The following is an 18820-nucleotide window of genomic DNA, read 5'->3' on the forward strand; positions in this document are numbered from 1 at the left end:
GAATAAAGGTGACTGTACTGTATCTGACTGATTCTAGAATTTCTGTGAAGGATTTGGGAGCCTTTGACTGGGAAGGGAGGGTGAATAATACCCCCACATCCCTCACGGCAGCCTAGAACAGAGGCCAGGGAAACATTCAGCCCTCGTGGTGCCCTTCCCTCCCCAGGCCCCTAAGTGGCCCTGAGCTATGGGGCTGACTCCACATACAGGAGTCTCCAGCTGGAGCCTGCGCCTGCACACACAGCTATCCCAGACCAGACCTCCCCAAACTGCAGTAAAGACAGGGCCAGGCACCTATGCTGGCATGAACAGAACTAGCCCATGAGGAACAAATGGGCCACACATGACACACACAACAGCAGTCAGAAAGAAAAAAAAAAAAAAAAAACTTTACTGAGAGAAAATACACAACAAATTCCAGAGTGCATGGGTTTCAGGCCACTCTGTCACCCCACCAGCCGTGGGAATGCAGACCACTCAGTCACCACACGTCCCCTACCTCAGGGGGGACGTGCAGCAGCTCACATCTGGTCTGACAGTTGCTACGGAAAAGGCCAGCAGGAAGGAGTGTCTGGGAATTCCATCCTTTCTCTGTTCCCTTCCTTCCTGGCCTGTTCTAGTAGAATCAGACTGCCCCAGGGGGCAGAAATCCTGGTTGGGGGTGCAAAGAAATAGCAGCACAAGCAATAGGGCAAGAATTCAACTAGGCCTTTCATATCCGTGACCAGTGATGAGACGGGTGTCCAAGCCCCAGCCATCTTTATCCTTAAACGATGTGTCCCTCAATCGTAAGATATCAAGGGGCGGACAAGCTTTAATGGCCAACCCAGGAGGGCTTTCTCTACTACACTCTTCCACTAAGAAGGGAGCGGCTGGGGTGAGGTGGGTGGCTTAAAGAATCAAGCAGCTAATGCTAAGAGTGAACGTGTCCTCTGTCACATACAGTGTGAGGGGAGAGAGTCTGCAGTGGCAGAACCGTTTCTGAAGTCCGAGTTCAGTCAAGTTTTAAAGACGGGCCAGGCTCTGGTTAGGAGAGCCATCCTGGGAACCCCCACAAGACAGAAGGAGAGGTAGGAGATCTGAGGCAAAGAACTGAGAGGAATTTTCCTGTTGTCCCAACCCCGGAACCGCGGCAGGCGGCAGGGAAGGGCAGGACTGAGGATCCTTCTGTCCCTGCGCCTCCAGAACCCGAAGGGGCTCACCCCGATCCCCAACGGCCGCACACACGGGGCGGGCTGACCCAGTGGGCCCGCAACATCATTACCTCCACTCTCTCCTTCCAGTCCCTTTATTGTTGTCATAGAGAATATATAGGTATTTAAAACTGGCAATAATCTTATCGTGATACATCCAAGTTTGACTTGCTTTTTAATATATTTATAGATATAAAATTAGGCCTCTAACAGTGACAGGGCAAGGAGATCACTGCCACCAAACAACTTTTTTTAAAAGTAACAGAAGAAGTAACACATCCTTCCTACTCTTCCTGCACTTCTGCCCGTCCGCCCACCCACCCCCAGCCTCCCTCACCAGACCTAGTTCTCGGGGTGATGGGACTGAGAGGAGAGCGTGGAGGACACATCATCAAGTGTGAGACACTGTGGGGCGTACAAAGGATGAACGGGTGGGAAAGCAAGTCAAGAGTGTGGGGTGGTTAGGGGCTCTAAGGACTTCCCAGAAGAAACAAGATCCTGGGTTGGGGTTGTTCAGGGGGAAAAAAAAAAAAACAATGCAACTGTCACAGACTTTTAAAAAATAAAGAAGAAAAAGGCCAAAAACCTAAACCAAAGAGAGAGTGGCACTTCTACCACCCCCACTCTGGCCCATTGGTACTGAACAGCCAGTTATCCCCACCCCCCCCCCCAAGAAACAAGGGAGATGAAAGAAAAGGAAACCCCATTCCCTACCCCAAACCAGTTAACAAAATAGGCTCCCCCCTCCCAAAAAACAAGGCTCTGGGGAGAGGCCATTTCTGCTGAGCCCTGTGCACCTCTCCATGGAGCTCATCCCGGGCTTGGCTCCCATTCTTAGCTACTCCGCAGGTTCGCTCCCGCTCTGGTCTGTCTCCTGGGATGTCTTTCTTTTTTATCTAAAGCAAAGAGTCCAAAGTGCGTGTCTGCTGAATGTAAGGGCCTGGGACAGGAAAGGGCCGTCCAGGCAGGATCGGGTTGGCAGCCCCAGCCCGCCCCTCCTGGGTACGAGGCCTCAGGACGGCATGCACTGCACCCGGTCGGGGCCCTCCTCCTCGTCCGATGTGTCTGAGGAGCTGGGAGACTCATCGGAGTCTGCGTCTGTGGCCCCAACCCCAGGTTCTCGCCAGCGCTGTAGAACGGGAAAGGCCTGTTAGTAATTTCCCTGAAACGAGGACAAGCCTTTCAGGTCTTAACTCTAATTCAGATGCTCTAGGCCAGGGGCAGCAGAATTTTTCTTAAAGGGCCGGATAATAACTATTTTAGAGTCACAGGCCATAACCCTGTTGCGACTATTCAACTCTGCTGCTGCAGAATGAAAGCAGCCACAGACACCATAAATGAATGAGTATGGTTATATTCCAATAAAACTTTATTTGCAAAAAGCAGGCAGCATGCCAACTGCCAGAGTTTGCTAACCCCTGCCCTAGGCCTCTTCTGGCACAAGGAAAAAAAGGTCACCCTATTTCTTCTCAACTCCTTCCCCACCCTCATGCCTCTGCCTTCATTTATGAAGACAGCACTCTCATGCGTGGCGATGGGGAACAGAAAGCAGACACCGCCCATTTTGCCCGACGGCTCTTCCAAGGCTACATCAGGGCTCTGATGGGGATGGAAGACCATGGATCGGACACCCCATCAAAACCACCCAATCTCTTTTTAAAGTGGCGAGGAAGTGTGCACTGGAACGTTTCACCCTCGAGAGTGCCACTGCCCTTGGGGGCTCACCTTCTACGTCAGCTTACCCGGTGGTGGCGTCTCTGTCTCAGGTGATGCATGAGGAACCAGAGCATGTGACTATCAAACAGGTCGGTGTGGTGCAAGCTATCTTCATCCCGCTCCCGTTTGTTCTTCTTTATCACCTGGAACCAAACAGGGTTGTGGGGGTGGGGGTGGGGTGGGTAACGAACAGGAACCCTGGACCTGATCAGAAAAGACTGGCATTCTATCCCAATGAAAACTTCTTTTAGGAACTGTTAACCTGAAGGGCAGCTAGATTACACCAAGCCAGGTTTATCCACGGAGAAGCCTGCGAAGCTCTAAAATAGAATGAGTCTTCCTCGTGCTCGCTTCAGCAGCACATATACTAGAATGATTCTTCCTCAAGACATTGCGCCCCCACTCCACCGTGAACTACAGGCACTCCGCCGCTGCACCTGAACCCCCGCGCTGGGACTACTCCCCGAGCGGCAGTCACGGCAATGGCGGGGGGGGGGCGGGGTGGACGGTGTTAGAGCAGTGCCTTTAAAGAACTGGGCTTGCGGCTATTCCTTCCCGTGACAACGAAGACTCAAAATGTAACATGAACATCTGCAGTCAGCTACTCACGTCCTTCAGCCCTGTGAGCTCGGTGGAAGTTTCAGCTGTGGGTGCCCAGATCTTGACATCATGGTCAAGGCCACTGGTTGCCAGCACAGGCAGGTGAGGGTGGGGCTCGAGACAGTTTACCTGGTCAGGAAGAAAGGAAAGCACAAGCTCAGGGGTGTATGGGAATAAGGCTTAAAAAACCACTACTCACCTTGAGCCAAACATAGTCCTCAATCAGAGCTGAGGCAGCTGCTGGGAAGGCAGGCCCAACCATCATGAGCGTAGGCCAAGGGCCCTGGGGGTGGAAGAAACACTGGACACAGACTGGGTATAAGACCAGGCCCATCTCTCATTTCCTAAGTATAGGTAGGGGTGGCCTCACCCTAGACACAGCCCTAGGGGTGGGCGGGTGACTGGCCAAGCTTACTGCTGGCTTCACAAAAAGGCAGTGAGGTCCGGATGACCTCATCCACTCCGGATTCCACAGCTCCAACTTGCCCAAGGCTGGGGAAAAAAAACAAAAACAAAAAAACAAAACAAAACAAAAAAAACCTCTCCGTGGCTTTCACCAAATGGCAAATAAATTTTTAAAAATGAAGAAAGCAACAGCTACCACTGAACCCCCAGAAGAGAGTCCAGGGACAATTACATTCCCTTGGCGCTGTGGACTCGAACTGGAGGGAGGCACAGGCTGGGAAGAGGCGGAGCTGGGGAGTGAGGAGGTAGCGGAGGCTCAGGTATGCTTGCGAACTCTGCGCGCCCCAGGGTGCAGCACCCTGCTGTCTGCCCCGAAAGCCCAACAGGCTCAGCTAAAGGGTGGCACAGTGTAGGGCGATAGCTTCCAGGGCCACACACGGTGTCCATATCAGCCACCTCTGGGTATAGTCACTGAGCAAGAGAAAGGTTCTCCCGCAGACAGGCACGCCTTCTGGCTTAGGCAGCTTCCTTCTGTCTGGAGGCACTCATGCCCCCTGCTGTCTGACTTGGAAACATCAGCCTTCCAAATGGTAGGGCAGGACAGGGTAGGGCAGGGGCAGGGCAGGGCAGGGCAAGGCAGGCAGCTCCCATGGCCACTGGAAGAGCTGGTCCCAGATCTAGCTGCTAATAAAGCATTTTCGGGCTTTTAGTCAGATGAGGAATAGATAGGAAAAGCACCCGGAAGGAAGAGGGTGTGGTCCTAGCCGCTCCTCACCTCCCCCCCGCCCCATCCCATCCCATCCAGCCTTGCAGCTGCCCTGTAGGCCAAGAAAACAACCCCTGGCAAAAAGCCTCTTTTATCTTTTACTTCTCTCCAGACCAGCCTCCTCTGCCTGGCCTGCACACGCAGGGGGAGCAGCTGAGAGGAAACTGGGGCCAGCATGGAAAATAAAACTGACCCACAGACTTCCAATCTTCTCTGTTCTTCCACTTTATAACTAAATAAAAATGCTCCAGAAAAGACTGAAGCTAAAGCCTGAGCCTAAGAATAAAGCAGAAACCCCATTTCTCTTCTCCTTTTCTCACTCCCCATGTCAGCTCATCGCAAAGTTGACACTGGGGCTCTCTTAGGCAGTGTGGAAGTTTCCGGCACCTGCAGCACGAGTAGGCACTAGACAGGAACTCCACTGCCTGAGAATATGATCAAAAGATACGTGACAACTTACACATACAAACCTGAACTCATTCATCCACCTCCTGATAAGCCTTTGCTAACCCCTCTACTCTGACCTAGCTCTGCTTGAGCACGTCAGTGAAATCAGAAAGCACAGAGGAGAAATTCCTTGGGACTTAGGATTAAGGGCAAAGCCAAGGGAAAGAGGAGTTAAGAGTCAGTAGCACACAGTACCTGGGTTGGAGCCCACCGGGGGAGCAGACAGAGAGCTTCTGGGCCAGGTCTGAATGCCAGGACTTACCCTGTCAGTAACAAGCGTGAGCAGAGCCAAGAGCTCCAGCCTTAAGAGGACTGGCCTGAGGGACACAGGGATGGGAAGGGGCAGCGAAGTGCTTTGGGAGACTAAGGACTGTCCTCTGACATCATCCCCCCACCCCTGTCCCTGAATGGGAACAAAGAAAGGACTAGAGTTTGAGCCAAAACTAGAGGCGAGAGACCTAGGCAAGGCAGATGAGAATTTCTAAGATGCCTTCTGGTTCTAATATTCTACTGTATGATGAGCTGCTCTGAATCTGCTCTTGCGGTTGGTGCCTGGTTGACCCACTGCAGGGGAAGTTAGGACCAAACAACAGAGGAGCCAAGTGGGGACACACAGATCATCAAGCTCATACAGGGGCAAGCACAAGCTGGGAACCTTGTTACAAGGTACAGTCTATCTCTTGTTCTAGTCTCTCACTCTTGTGACCACTCACTCCAGGCTTGGGGCCCACCCATCCCAAGCAGGTGCCCTCCCCACCTGAGCACCTAGATGCATCACCAGACCCTGATTCTGGCTGAGGTGAAAGCAAACTGGCCTGCAGAGTGGTCTGGGAGAATGGACAAGCCGCTGGCCTGGGGGAGGACATTCAGCCCTGCGTCTCTCTGGAACAGAACACAAGACAGTTTATGATCTAGAAAGGATTCACTGGCCCCTTCTGACTTTCTTTTGACTATACGCCTACTGCAGAATTCTCATGAAGACTCCAATGTTTTAGTTTCACTAAACTAGTTCACTGCAGACGACAGAAGAGGACCTATGGGAGAGTAGGCCATGAAGCAGGCAACAGTGAGACACACCTTCAAGCTCAGGACCCCTCTCGTTCAGGCCGTAGAAGCCTTGGATCTATACTGGCCCCAAGTCCCAAAAATTTAGAGAAAACCAGAAAAAAGTCTGAAATAACTTCACACTAGGACAAGAAACACACAAGGAAAGGAAGCCTGATTGCAGGGAACCATTTTAAAATTCCACCAGCACTCTCAGGATGAGCCTCATGAAGAGACGGCTGGACTCTCTGCAAACCCCCGAAGTTTAGAAGGAATGAAACTGAAGAGAAACCAAGCTGTCTCAGCCACTCCTTAGGGGCCCTTCACCAGACTGCCTAAGGAAATCGGTACAAGGCAGTCTCCCACACTGCCTTTCAGATCTTCTGCAATCCAAAAGCCTTACAACAGGAACCCACTCAACTGCCTTCCTAACTCTGGGTCTCAGAAAAGAAAAAAATTTATGGTTAGCTAGATGCACTGTAGAAGCTGACCAAGCTTCACTCCCCAACTCAGGATCCTCAGGCTTCTTTCTGGCCCTGCCTCTGTGCAGGCGGTCTAGAATTCAAAGGACAGGCGGTCTATGACAGGACCACAGCCTGCATAGCAGGCTGCTCAGTCATTATTTAAAAACAAATAAATAAAAATTTTAAAAAATTAAAATATTTTGCCATGTTTGCTCTGTCCCTATTAGCTCCTTCCAGCCTGTATCCGCTGACCCAGGATCTCGACACGATCACTACCTGGCTACCCTACGGGATGAGGTGCAAGGCACGGAGCGGAGGCCTCTCTGGCACACTGCAGGATGGAGCACCCTCAACTCCAATGCTTTTCTTTTAGAAAAGGTGCCTGCCTAGAGATCCCTCATTCAGGCCAGAGATTCTTCCCTAAGATCCCTTTCTCTCCTCACTAAACCATGCCTTACAGAGGCAGATGACAGAAAAAGGAAGCCAGGATTCCACCCAAGCCTCAGCAGCCCCAGACTCTACCGCCGTTACTGTCCTGGCTAGACCTCGGAGACGCGGCACCATGCTGCTGCCCTGGTGCGAGAACTCTGTGGCCCTGCTCGCACCTACCTTACTGGCGAGAGAGCAGCGAGCCAGCCAGCCGAGCGCAGCGTACTCACCACGCCTCCCTTGTCCCCCTCCATGAACTGAACGATCTGGCAGGATGCCTTCTCCCAGAGGAAGATGTGCCCGCAGTCACTGCCGCTCACCACAAACTCACTCTTGGGGCCGTAGAAATTGACGCCTTTTACTGAAATGATAAATGAGGGAAGAGACCACATGAGAGTTGGCATCGGGCCTGTATGTATTTACCTTATAGGGACTTTAGTTATTCACAAACTCTAAGTCAGCTAAGAGCCAAAGAATTCCTTTCATTTTCACAAAACAAATCAAGGGACTGTGTGTATATAACAGACCAAGAATCACGCCAGTCCCAGAGACTGTTTCTAGGCCCCCAAAGAGCTCCACGGGGCCGAGGGGCTGTAGTCCCTCGGCAGCAGCCTCAGTCTCACTGGTCTCTGCCCTACGGAGCACCAAGACCTGTGGAGCACTTCCGGCCACAGTAATGCCTTCCTAGTCCCAGCCTGAACCACCCCAGCTCTGCCCACTCCTAGGCAGCCCTGTGCTACACCCGAGGATCACCCTGGGTGTACTCCCTTAGTACCACCTTGTCTGCTTCCTGGGCCATCCGTCAGCTGGCCCGAGAATGCAGGAGGTCTAGGCCACAACTACCTGTCAGAAGCATCTGAACCGTGCTTGCTACCAAGACTCTGAATGACACGGCTCCACCCCCTGGAATTACTAAGAGAAGCTGGGTGTCCCAGCGACTCTGTGCAGTTCCACAGCCGTCACGGGACTGCACTCAGCTTCTGTCTGCCTTTGGACTAAGTTCCAAGCACCAGTTCTCCCACTCGCCTCACCAGCTCAGAAGAAAAAGGACAAATCACTGCTCTCTCCAAGTCAAAATTATGACAGAGACCTGTTAGGAGCAGTGTCGACGACCAAGAGCAGTGACCACCCCAACTTTTCTGTACATTAGAGTCACACAGGGAGCTTTTAAAAGACCTCTATCAAGCCATACCCCATCCCAATTAAATCAGAATGTCTGGGGGTAGAAGCCAGGCTTTAAAGATCAGCAGGTGACTCCGCAGTGCAGCCAAGCGCAGGAACCACACCCAGAACACGGCCAATCTTCGCCGACAACTAGGGGGCAGGAGGCGCTGACACCACACCTCCTCCTCTGCCTCACTCAAAAGAACTGTTGCCTCCTCCGCCCTAGAGCTAGCAGCTCACCCCCCACCCCCACCCCCAATTTCAGGCAATTCAGTACCCCAGACTGAGGAGGGCTTTCCCAGATTCCCTAACAAGCCCGCTAAGCCTGAAGTTACCTGAAATCTTAAGAAAAACACAGTCATTCAAGTCTCCTTATGCCCAAACGAGGCCACATCGCCGTGGTGAGAGAGGCTCCGGGTGCCGCCCTGTGCTTGAGCACAGCAGGCCTGTGAAAGCTCCAGCCCAAGGAGGGACAGCCTCTCACCGCCCTGACAGGCTGTCCTGTCCTTTAGGTAGTTCTGATCTGCACAGCCTGAATGAAATCCTGCCGTTCCCTAAGCCAACAGACAGCAACTAGAGAGACCGGCTCACCTGTGGCATTATTCCTGTGGCCTTTATACCGCTTCACATACTGGGCCCCATCGCTGTGAGAGGAGTTGAAGAGGTAAATGTCTTCGTCATTGTAGCTGGCCAGGAGCTCTGCCAAGAACAAGCACACAGCAGTGAAGGCAAAGGCTGAAAAAGAGCCGGGACCAGGAGCTGGGGGCTGGGGTGCAGCTTCTTGCCAGTAGTGCCCCCTCCGAATACCCAGGTAGAGCACCCATCTCACTCAGCTGGAGCTGCAGGCAGATCGGGTGTCCAGGGTAGACTAAGAACACACTGCCGACCCAGGGGTAGCAGAATGCTCAGGAAGATCATACCCGTCAACTCAAGAGTGAGCCAAAGGCATAAGCACCTGCTCAGGCAAGGAGCCTGGGCTTCGGGGCAGGCACTGCCAAATCTCATCTGCAGCATTCTGCAAGTGGCACCTGGCATCTCCAAGGGTCATCTGCTACGTCCTCCCGCTCTGTGCTCACCGTCAGCAACTACTCCCCAGCTGCTCCGCTTGGAGCTAGAGCACAGCGGTGAGCGCTGGAGGGCACGTGCCTCGCGGGCTCAGCAGCTCCCCAGACAGAGGGGGCGTGCCAGCCTGGGAGCTGGGCCCTGCTCACGTACCTGTGCCGTCGTGGCTGTACACAAGACAGGTGATGTTTGCTTTGGACTCACTGTTCACCTGCAATAAGGAGCAGATACTGACTGATGCCCCACCCCCCCACTTGTTCACCACCTTCAGGAAACAGGTTTTCCTTCAAACTCCCCGCTATCTTCTCCCAGAGAGTGAGAGTGAGAGAGAGAGAGAGAGAAAGAGAGAGAGACAGAGACAGGAGTACAACCAGTGAAACGTGGCCACCTCAGGGGAGAGGGCTTTCTGCTGCTTTTCTGCGTGCTAGCCATGTGACATACACTCTTATCTCCTTCGGCCCTACCATCACGGGCAAGGCAATGATCTTTACCTCTCTACACTCTGTCAATAAGAAAACCTAGGCTAACAGAGGTGAAGTGACTGCCCAAGATCACAAAGCTGGTAAGTGGTGGAGCCGGGATTCAAATCCAGGGAACTGACTCGAAAGTCCAAGCTCCTCCCACCAGGCCAACAACTTCGGGGGCAGCCTTGGAGTTGAGTTAGGAAAGCTGGGAACCACTGGCCCCTCATGAATCTTACCAGGTGATGAGGACAGAATTTCTTGAGCACTCCATTGTTCTCGTTCTCATCAATTTTCCTCTGGTCGTAAATCCTATAATGGAAGAAACAACAAAATGTTAAAACTTACCAACGGGGCATCTGGGTGGCTCAGTGGTTAAGCATCTGTCCCCAGCTCAGGTCATGATCCCGGGGTCCTGGGACTGGGTCCACATCGGGCTCCCTGCTCAGCAGGGAGCCTGCTTGTCCCTCTCCCACTCCTCCTACTTGTGTTCTCTCTGTCAAATAAATAAATAAAATCTTAAAACAAACCAAAACAACAACTTAACAAACTGACCCCTTGAACTGCAAAGGAGTGGCAAGAACAGCAGTCAGCTGGATGTCAGGACAGATAAAGGACATCACCCCACTAAGATTCTGGCTCCCGCTCTTCCCTGAAGGCCCTCCTTCTCCCAGCCCTTTCCGAATCCTGACTCTTATCCAGACACTCTCCAGTTCAAGCGGTAATCCTAAATCACATTAACCTGAAAGGGTTTCTCTCTCCTCTCAGCTTTGAATCGCTTACTACTTAGTTCTACTGAAAATTCCCCAGCAACCTTTACCGCTACAGAGGCCCCGCTCCTAGAAGTCCGTGGGTCTTCAAGCCTCTCTCGGCCTCTGACTTGGCCCGGTCTCCCTTTCGCTCCTCACAGTGACGATTACAAACCCCTGCCAGGATCTCCTCAAGATTTCTTCTCTCCTGCCTTTATTCCCATCCAACCTGTGTCCCCTTTCCTCATCTCTGCGATCCAAACTCTGACCATTCCTTCCTACACGTAGGACAGATGTCATCACCCGGGTATTCTGCCAGGTGCTGGACACACCGGAGCAACAAGCCACCGCCTGCGTGCTTCCTCCCCATAGCTGCTCTTTCCACTCCTCCGAGGACCTCTTTCTGTAAGTCCTCAACCTCTTGCTCGTGCCTGTCTGCCCATTTCCTAAACCCCCCTCTGCCGACTTCCACTACTGCTTTTTCTGTCCTTCCTTCTCGTAGTTAAATTACTAAAAAGAGCAATCTGCATTCAGTGTTTTCACTTCCTCATTTCCAGTTCCCTTCTCAATCCATTCCAATCTAGCTCTGGCCCTCAACCCACCCGTGAGACTTCCCTGGCTCAAGCCACCAGTGGCCTGACAGCCTCCACCCACAGTCTACTCTTCAGGCCTCTGTCTCTCTTGACATCGTTCACTACGCCTTCCCTAAAACCGCTGCCTTCCTTGATGGTCAACCACCCCTTCATGGTGTCCATGAGCTTGTCTGTCTTTAGCTCTTCAATGCTGGTATTTCCCAGAGGTTTGGTCTGAAGTTCTCCTCTGACTCTACACAGGCAAACTATAACCTAGAGGGAGGTTTTGCCTAGATTATTTGTAGTATCCTTCTAACCGACTTCCTTGCTCATGCTGTCCCCAGAATTATTCTAAAATGCAACATTTTATGTAAATTCTCTGCTTAAAATCTCTTCAGTGATTCTGTATTTTCTACTAAATAAAGTCCAAACTCCTTAGTAGGACTCTCCATCTCTTCTCAAAGATCCTACCCGTGATATAAGAACAAACAAAACAAAAAAGCAAGGCTTCCTTGAACACACCATGTTCACAGCGTGGGTTTCTACCTCTACACACACCGGCCCCTCTACCTGAAATACTCATTTCCCATTCATTTTGAGTATTTCCTCTGTGCGAAAGAACAGCATGGAGAAATGGTTTCTCCCATGTTTAAGGAGTCTGATCTGAGTTCAAATACTAACTCTGCTACTTAGCAGTCTGCTGCTGGGTGAGTAATCCTGGGCATTTTCCTGATATTTTCAAACCTTAATATACGTGTTTCTCCAAAACGCTCCTTAAAGGCAAAGTCTGTCTAGTCAAGTGTGTGTCTAGCACAGGAGATGCTCAGTAAACGCTGGATGAATAGATGAATGAATCAATACATGTTTGTATTCTCCACCATTTCTTGCTTAATATCCTGCATTAAGAGAATTATCTGGAAATCTTTACTAAATAAACCCCCAAAAAAGAAAAGACAAACAGGAGACTGCTGTACACTGCCAATTACTCCTCCTCAGCAAACACAGCATCTGATAATCTGATGTTTTTCCTCTAAACAAAGTCTAAATCAACAGCTCTTAAATGTCACTAAGCCATCATAAACTTTTTAAGTCAGCAAATTAGTAAAACATATTTAAGTATTCAATATTTTTGGTGTATGGACCACTCAGTGTTCGTCAGTATCTAAGGCTCTCTGCCCTTCCTCTTTATGAGCAAATCCTTACCTTCTTTCCCCTTTCTTCCGTAATTATTTAAGAAGAACCTAATACATTCTAGATAGGACACTAGACTAGGGGTTGGCAAGCTTGATCTTAAATGGCAAGATACTAAATATTCTAAGCTGGCAGGCCATGTGGTCCCTGTCACAACTACCGAAGTCTGCCATAGTAGCATGAAAGCAGTCTTGGATAATATATAAATGAATGACCATGGCTGTGTTCCAATAAAACTTTATTTATAAAAAAACAGGCAGTGCAGGGATATCTGCATGGCTCAGTTAAGCATCTGACTTTGGCTTAGATCACGATCTCAGGGTCCTAGGATGGAGCCCAGCATCAGGCTCCCTGCTCAGCCGGGAGTCTGCGTGTCCTCTCCCCTTACCCCTCCCCTGGCTCCTGCACTCTCTCCCTTTCTCTCTCAAATAGATAAAATCTTAAAAACAAAACAAACAAAACAGGCAGTATAGTTGGCCAGCTCCTGGGCTGGACAGTGCTGATACAAAGATGAATATGATTTTTTCCCCTATTTTCTGAGCATAGGACAGGACCTTGACATTTAAAAAAATTTGGGGGGGGAGGGGGGCGCCTGGGTGGCTCAGTCATGGAGCGTCTGCCTTCAGCTCAGGTCATGGTCCCAGGGTCCTGGGATCCAGCCCCGCATCGGGCTCCCTGCTCCGCGGGAAGCCTGCTTCTCCTTCTCCCACTCCCCCTGCTTGTGTGTTCACTCACTCGCTGTCTCTCTCCCTGTCAAATAAATAAATAAAGCCTTTAAAAAAAAATTTTTTTTTTAAACATCAGAGACTTTATTTTTTCGAGCAGTTTTAGGTTTATAAAAATCCTCTGTGCTCTGCCTATTCCTCTCTCCCCCGACCCCACCCTTGACAGCCACTAGTATTTGTGTCCACAGTTTTTTGCCTTTTCCTGAATGCCATATGATCGGAATCATATAGTATACAGCCTTTGGCTTTTTTTTAACTTAATAATATGCATTTCATGTTCCTCTATGTCTTCTCAGGTCTTGATAGCTCATTTCTTCTTTAACACTGAATCCTATTCCATCACCTGGATGTATCAGTTTATCCATTCACCTACTCGGGGACACTTTAGTTGTTTCTAAGTTTTGGTAACAATGAATAAAGCTGCTACACACATCCGTGTACACGTGTCTTGTCTGTGTGGGCATAAATTCTCAGCTCCACTGGGTAAATACCAAGGAGCATGATTGCTACATCATATGGTAATAGCATGTTTAGTTTTGTGTGAAACGACCAAACTGTCTTCCAGTGTGGCTGTACCATTTTGCATCCCCAGCAGCAGTAAATGAGACTTCCTGTGGCTCCACATACCTGCCAGCATTTGATGTTGTCCATGCTCCGGACAGTATCTCGTTGTTGAATATGCATTATCCTGATGACACAGGGCGTGGAACACCTTTTTATATATTTATTTGCAATCTATATACCCTCTTCCGTGAGGTGTCTGCTAAGTCTCTGACCCAAATTTTAATCGGGCTGTTTTCTTGAGTTTTAAGAGTTCTTCATATATTTTAGATAACAGTCTTATATCAGTTATGTCTTTTGCAAATATTTAATCCCAACCTGTGGTTTGTCTTCTAATTCGGACAGTGTCTTTCACAGAGCACAAGTTTTTCATTTTAACGAAGTGTACCTTATCAACTATTTCACAAATCATGTCTTTGTTACTGTATCTAAGAAGGCATCACCACTTTTGATTCAACATCTGAGCAGGTGTGGCTGCTGCTCTCCGAGCTTCGTAATGCCTCCCAAGGACAACAAGAAGAAAGATGCCGGAAAGTCGGCCAAAAAAGACAAAGACCCAGTGAACAAATCTGGGAGCAAGGCCAAAAAGAAGTGGTCCAAAGGCAAAGTGTGGGACAAACTCAGTAACCTGGTCTTGTTTGACAAAGCGACGTAAGACTAACTCTATAAGGAAGTTCCCAACTATAAGCTTGTAACTCTAGCTGTTGTCTCTGAGAGACTGAAGATTTGAGGTCCTCTGGCCAGGGCAGCCCTTCAGGAGCTCCTTAGTGAAGGACTTATTAAACCAGTTTCAAAGCACAGAGCTCAAGTAACTTACTACACCAGAAACACCAAGGGTAGAGATGACCTAGCTGCTAGTAAAGATGCATGAACGCAGCCCACCAACTGTACATTTTGGCAAATAAAAATTTATTAAATAAAAAATAAAAAGGCATCACCATACCCAAGGTCATCCAGGTTTTCTCCTATGTGATCTTCTAGAGGTTTTATTGTTTGGGGTTTTACTTTTAGGTCTGTGACCATCTGCGTTAGTTGTAGTAAAGGGTATAAGGTCTGTCTAGACTCCTTTCACATGTGGATGCCCAGCTGTTCCAGCACCATTTGTTGAAAAGATTACCTCTGCTCCACTGTATTGCCTTTATACCTTTGTCAAAGATAAGCTGACTATATTTACATGTGCCTGTTTAGGGCTCTCTATTCTGTTCCACTCATCTATTTGTCTATTCTTCTGCCAATGCCACACCATCTCCATGACTGTAGCTTTATGGGAAGTCTTGAAGTTGGGTAGTATCAGTCTGCCAACTTTGTTCTTCCCCTTCGATACTGTGTTGGCTTTTACGGACCTCCTGTCTCTCTATATAAACTTTAAAATCAGTTTATCAATATCCATAAAATAACTTGCTGGGATTTTTATTGGAATTGCACTGAATCAACAGATCAAGTTGGGAAGAAGCTGACATCTTCACCATACTGATTCTTCCTAAGCCCTTCACACATTTTAAATCAAATAAAGAGTGGTTTTAGCACTGTCTCAACACCCTTATGGCATCTCCACAGGCCTGCAGGTATTGTACTAGCTTGTTACCTTAAGCCTCTCTCTTCCCTCCCCACCTCTTCTCCCCCCACCACCCCACCTGCCCTTCATCTAGCATTCTCTCAGTGTTGCTGATATCAGCCCAAGGACAGAAAAGCAAAGGGACTATTTATTGAGTATTTATGAGCCGGGGCCTATACCAAATCCTTTACCGATAAATTCACATGTCAACCAACCACCACAGGATTCATTCATCTGATACATTCTCCTTTTCTTCACTCCTGTCAATTCGTAAACCAACCCAGACAGGATTTAGTAGTAGGCACCCACACCTCCAGCACCTCTACTTGCCTACTTTCTCCTTTCTTCCCCCCACCCCTTTTTTTGGTTCTAGGCCAAAAAGCAAGTCTCTCTAAGCTTCCTTTAAATGCTTCTTCACAATACTAAGCCAAAATTCAGGATTCATGATGCAAAGGCCTTAAGGATGAGTAAGCAATTTCTCTATATTCCCCTGAAGGAATTCCTTCAGGCTAGGAATGAAAGCTAATGGTACTATGATATAAAATATTCACCAAAAATATTTTCAAATTTGTACTGGAAGGCGAGCTCTTTAGGTTCTTTCAAAGAAATAATCAGAAAGGGGAAATCCCAAAACACTCAACTGGCTGAATTGAAGAGATGCCAGAGAAACTGAATGAGCCTAATGTCAGAGAAGATCTGGGGTGCTCAAAGGGCCATCTGCTTGCACAGGGTCAGTGTGCCTCAAAATCTACACATGCCAAGTGAATAGCTTACATCTGCTGAAAATCTGCAACGTACAAAGGGATAGAGGATATTAAGCTGATAAGAGACAGAATATCTAAGTATTCTTCTGTGTGCTAAAATGTTCAAACTGACTTCCAGCCTCTGTCTAACCCTGGCCAAGGTATCAGCTTTGGATTAAGGCGTTATCAACTGCAGTTCAAGATAAAGCCCACTGCTCTAGTCTCCTCCAAACATCAAGGACCTAGTGGTTGAATTATCTACAGAAATAGACTTTTCAAGCAATCCAGAGCTCTGAGGAGGAAATCCAAACTAGGAATTTCAGGAAATGCTCTATTTGGAGGAGGCAGCACCTGACAACTACAACCCTTTTTGATCAACAGCTTCTTATTAAAAAAAACAAAAAACAAAAAAACTACTACTACACATTTGCCATTGGGTAAATAAACGATAGGAATTTGGAAAGCAAGGGAAACAGGAAATAGGCGTAAAGTTGTCTAATTCTCTTGTGGCAGGATTCTTGAACAAGGGAAGGTCATCTCTCATGTATTTCTAAAAACTTACTCTATCCCCATGATAGTTATCAGTGAAATTAATTTCAGAATACAATTATAAAAATGCACGCTTATTTTAAAAGGAAGATAATGCTTTTCACCCCCCATCAGGAAAGCAAAAAGTCATTCATTTTTCTAGTGATGCTCTCCCTCCTCCTTTTCAAACGATGATCCCTCAGCAAAGGGGGATGGTATAATCACAGAAACAGAGCTCCAACAGGCCACCTGGGTAGGGAGGGGATACAGTTTGTGACTAAGGGCCAGAAGGAAACTAAGTGATACACAGGGGGACTGAACCTCCGAACTCCTGTTTTCCTTAGGATATGCCTCACTAGCCAGTGTTACAACAAATGTTCACAGTAACAAAGATATCACTACAGAGAAAGAAAACTGGTTCATGACAGTGGGAGTCAAAAACTCAAGAGTTCACACTGAGTACTCCCACTCAAATCATTTCTGTATCTGAAACCAGCATTCAAAATTTCTAGTACACATTAATTTATATATGAAAAATGGTGGAAAATATTTACTAATACACCAGTTGCTAGTAAACCTGGATTTATGTCTCAGCTGCTATGTGGGGACCTTGGTCACAATTCATCAAACTTCTTTAAAACGTGACAATCTCAGGTGTCTGGTGGCTCAGTCAGTTAAGCATCTGCCTTCAGCTCAGGTCATGATCCCAGGGTCCTGGGATCCAGCCCGGCCGTGGGGCTCCTTGCTCAGTAGGAAGTCTGCTTCTCCCTCTGCCCCCTCCCCTGCCCCATGCTCTCTCTCTCTCGTTCTGTCTCTCAAATAAATAAAATCTTAAATAAATAAAAAAAAACTTGACAATCTCTGTAATAAGTTAAGCTATCCCTCAGGGATTGTTATTGTTACATCAGGGAACAGAATGCTCAGAAGCTTAAACTCTTTGGAAGATGGTAAAAAAATTCAGGATGGTGGTTAATGGATTCCAAGGCCGTTCACACTGTCCCACAAAGGATAGCTGGTGGTACCCAATGCATCAGTCTCAAACTCTCAAAGACACAAAAGAGCCAGACTCACCTTACAAACTGATCTCGTCCACCCACTGCAAACTGGTGGGTATTGGCAGGATTCACATAGATCGTATACAGTCCCACTTTCTTCTCCTTCTCTTTTGTCACCACCAGTTTCCTTTAAGAGTAGAAAAGTGTAAACGTTATATTCTCTAAAAGACCCAGATGGTCACGGCAAGAGAGAGCACAGAGAGTTATGTAGACACAGCTAGTTAAAGACCAGATTCTCAATGAGAAAGAAAGAAAAAAGTGGTTTTGTTTGTTTTGAACACTGGAACAAGAAGAAGACAAAAATCACCTCCACGTATATTTAATAAATGCTACCTTGGGGAGGGAAAAACAAACGTGTAGTGAAGTCATTTTATGGTATTCCTCAAGATGTGTAAATTAAAGTATATAAAAATATTGCTCCTCAGGTAGTGTCAGTTTAGTTGGAGTCCAACATGATGATAACCTATCATTAAACAGACGATACCACCCACATCTTCCCATATTATATAAACACATTCTCCCAATCATCTGGGAGCAGAGAGAAAGAGGAGGATGAATCATAAAAACAGTGGCCAGAAAAGACCTTAAGGTTAGAATCTACCGGCGCCTGGGTGGCTCGGTCGTTAAGCGTCTGCCTTCGGCTCAGGTCATGATCCCGGGGTCCTGGGATGGAGCCCCGCATCGGGCCCCCTGCTCCGCGGGGAGCCTGCCTCCCCCTCTCCCACTCCCCCTGCTTGTGCTCCCTCTCTCACTCTCACTGTGTCTGTCTCTGTCAAATAAATAAATAAAATCTTAAAAAAAAAAAAAAAAGATCTTCTTTATTTGAGAGAGAGAGAGGGCAAAAGCAGGGGGAAGGGGCACAGGGAGATGGAGAAGCAGTCTCCCCACGGAGCAGGGAGCCCAACTCAGGGTTCGATCCCAAGTCCCCGGGATCATGACCTGTGCCGAAGGCAGACACTTAACTGACTGAGCCACTCAGGCGCCCTTCAAATAACTAAAATCTTAAAAAAAAGAATCTACCTCTCAGATTCCACGAAAGTGCCACAACCCAGCTCTAAATATGCACACTTAAGAATGAAAAGCCACATCTCTAGCACAGGGACAGTCCAAAGAAAAGCAGCATTCTTCCTTTATCTGAAGTTAGGAGAGGAGATTCTTACGAAGACAGCTGTCTCTAAAGCTGGAAAGTCACCTCTAAATTACTCGTCTGGTTGTACCACAAGAAAAGGGCGATCCTTAAGAGGGCGTTGGGGTCCTGAGGAAAACCCTGTAAAATTTTAGAGTTTTAGCCACAAAATTCTGGCTCAATAGACATATCTGTCCCACCTTAAGGGTGGCACTACGAATACTCTTCCCAAGCCTAAGTGTCCAGCCGGCCAAATACGGTACC

At 48.3% G+C, this 18820-nt stretch overlaps 1 protein-coding gene and 1 pseudogene across 5 annotated transcripts in view; one reads left to right on the forward strand and one right to left on the reverse strand.

Moving 5' to 3' along the window:
* Positions 1 to 1361: 1361 nt before the first annotated feature.
* DCAF8 (DDB1 and CUL4 associated factor 8) overlaps positions 1362 to 18820 on the reverse strand; it is a 39923-nt gene continuing 22464 nt past the window's right edge. For all 5 annotated transcript variants that reach the window (XM_027612875.2, XM_027612874.2, XM_027612878.2 and 2 more), the window contains 8 exons: positions 17447 to 17557; positions 9991 to 10063; positions 9444 to 9501; positions 8820 to 8927; positions 7295 to 7425; positions 3519 to 3638; positions 2936 to 3052; positions 1362 to 2322 (listed from right to left, as the gene is read on the reverse strand). In XM_027612875.2, the coding sequence (XP_027468676.1) occupies positions 2206 to 2322; positions 2936 to 3052; positions 3519 to 3638; positions 7295 to 7425; positions 8820 to 8927; positions 9444 to 9501; positions 9991 to 10063; positions 17447 to 17557 (835 nt within the window). In that variant the 3' untranslated portion in view covers positions 1362 to 2205. The remainder of the gene's footprint in view (positions 2323 to 2935; positions 3053 to 3518; positions 3639 to 7294; positions 7426 to 8819; positions 8928 to 9443; positions 9502 to 9990; positions 10064 to 17446; positions 17558 to 18820) is intronic.
* LOC113933118 lies at positions 14046 to 14420 on the forward strand (annotated as a pseudogene).

This window comes from Zalophus californianus, chromosome 10 (genome assembly GCF_009762305.2).
Source record: "Zalophus californianus isolate mZalCal1 chromosome 10, mZalCal1.pri.v2, whole genome shotgun sequence".
NCBI lineage: Eukaryota > Metazoa > Chordata > Mammalia > Carnivora > Otariidae > Zalophus > Zalophus californianus.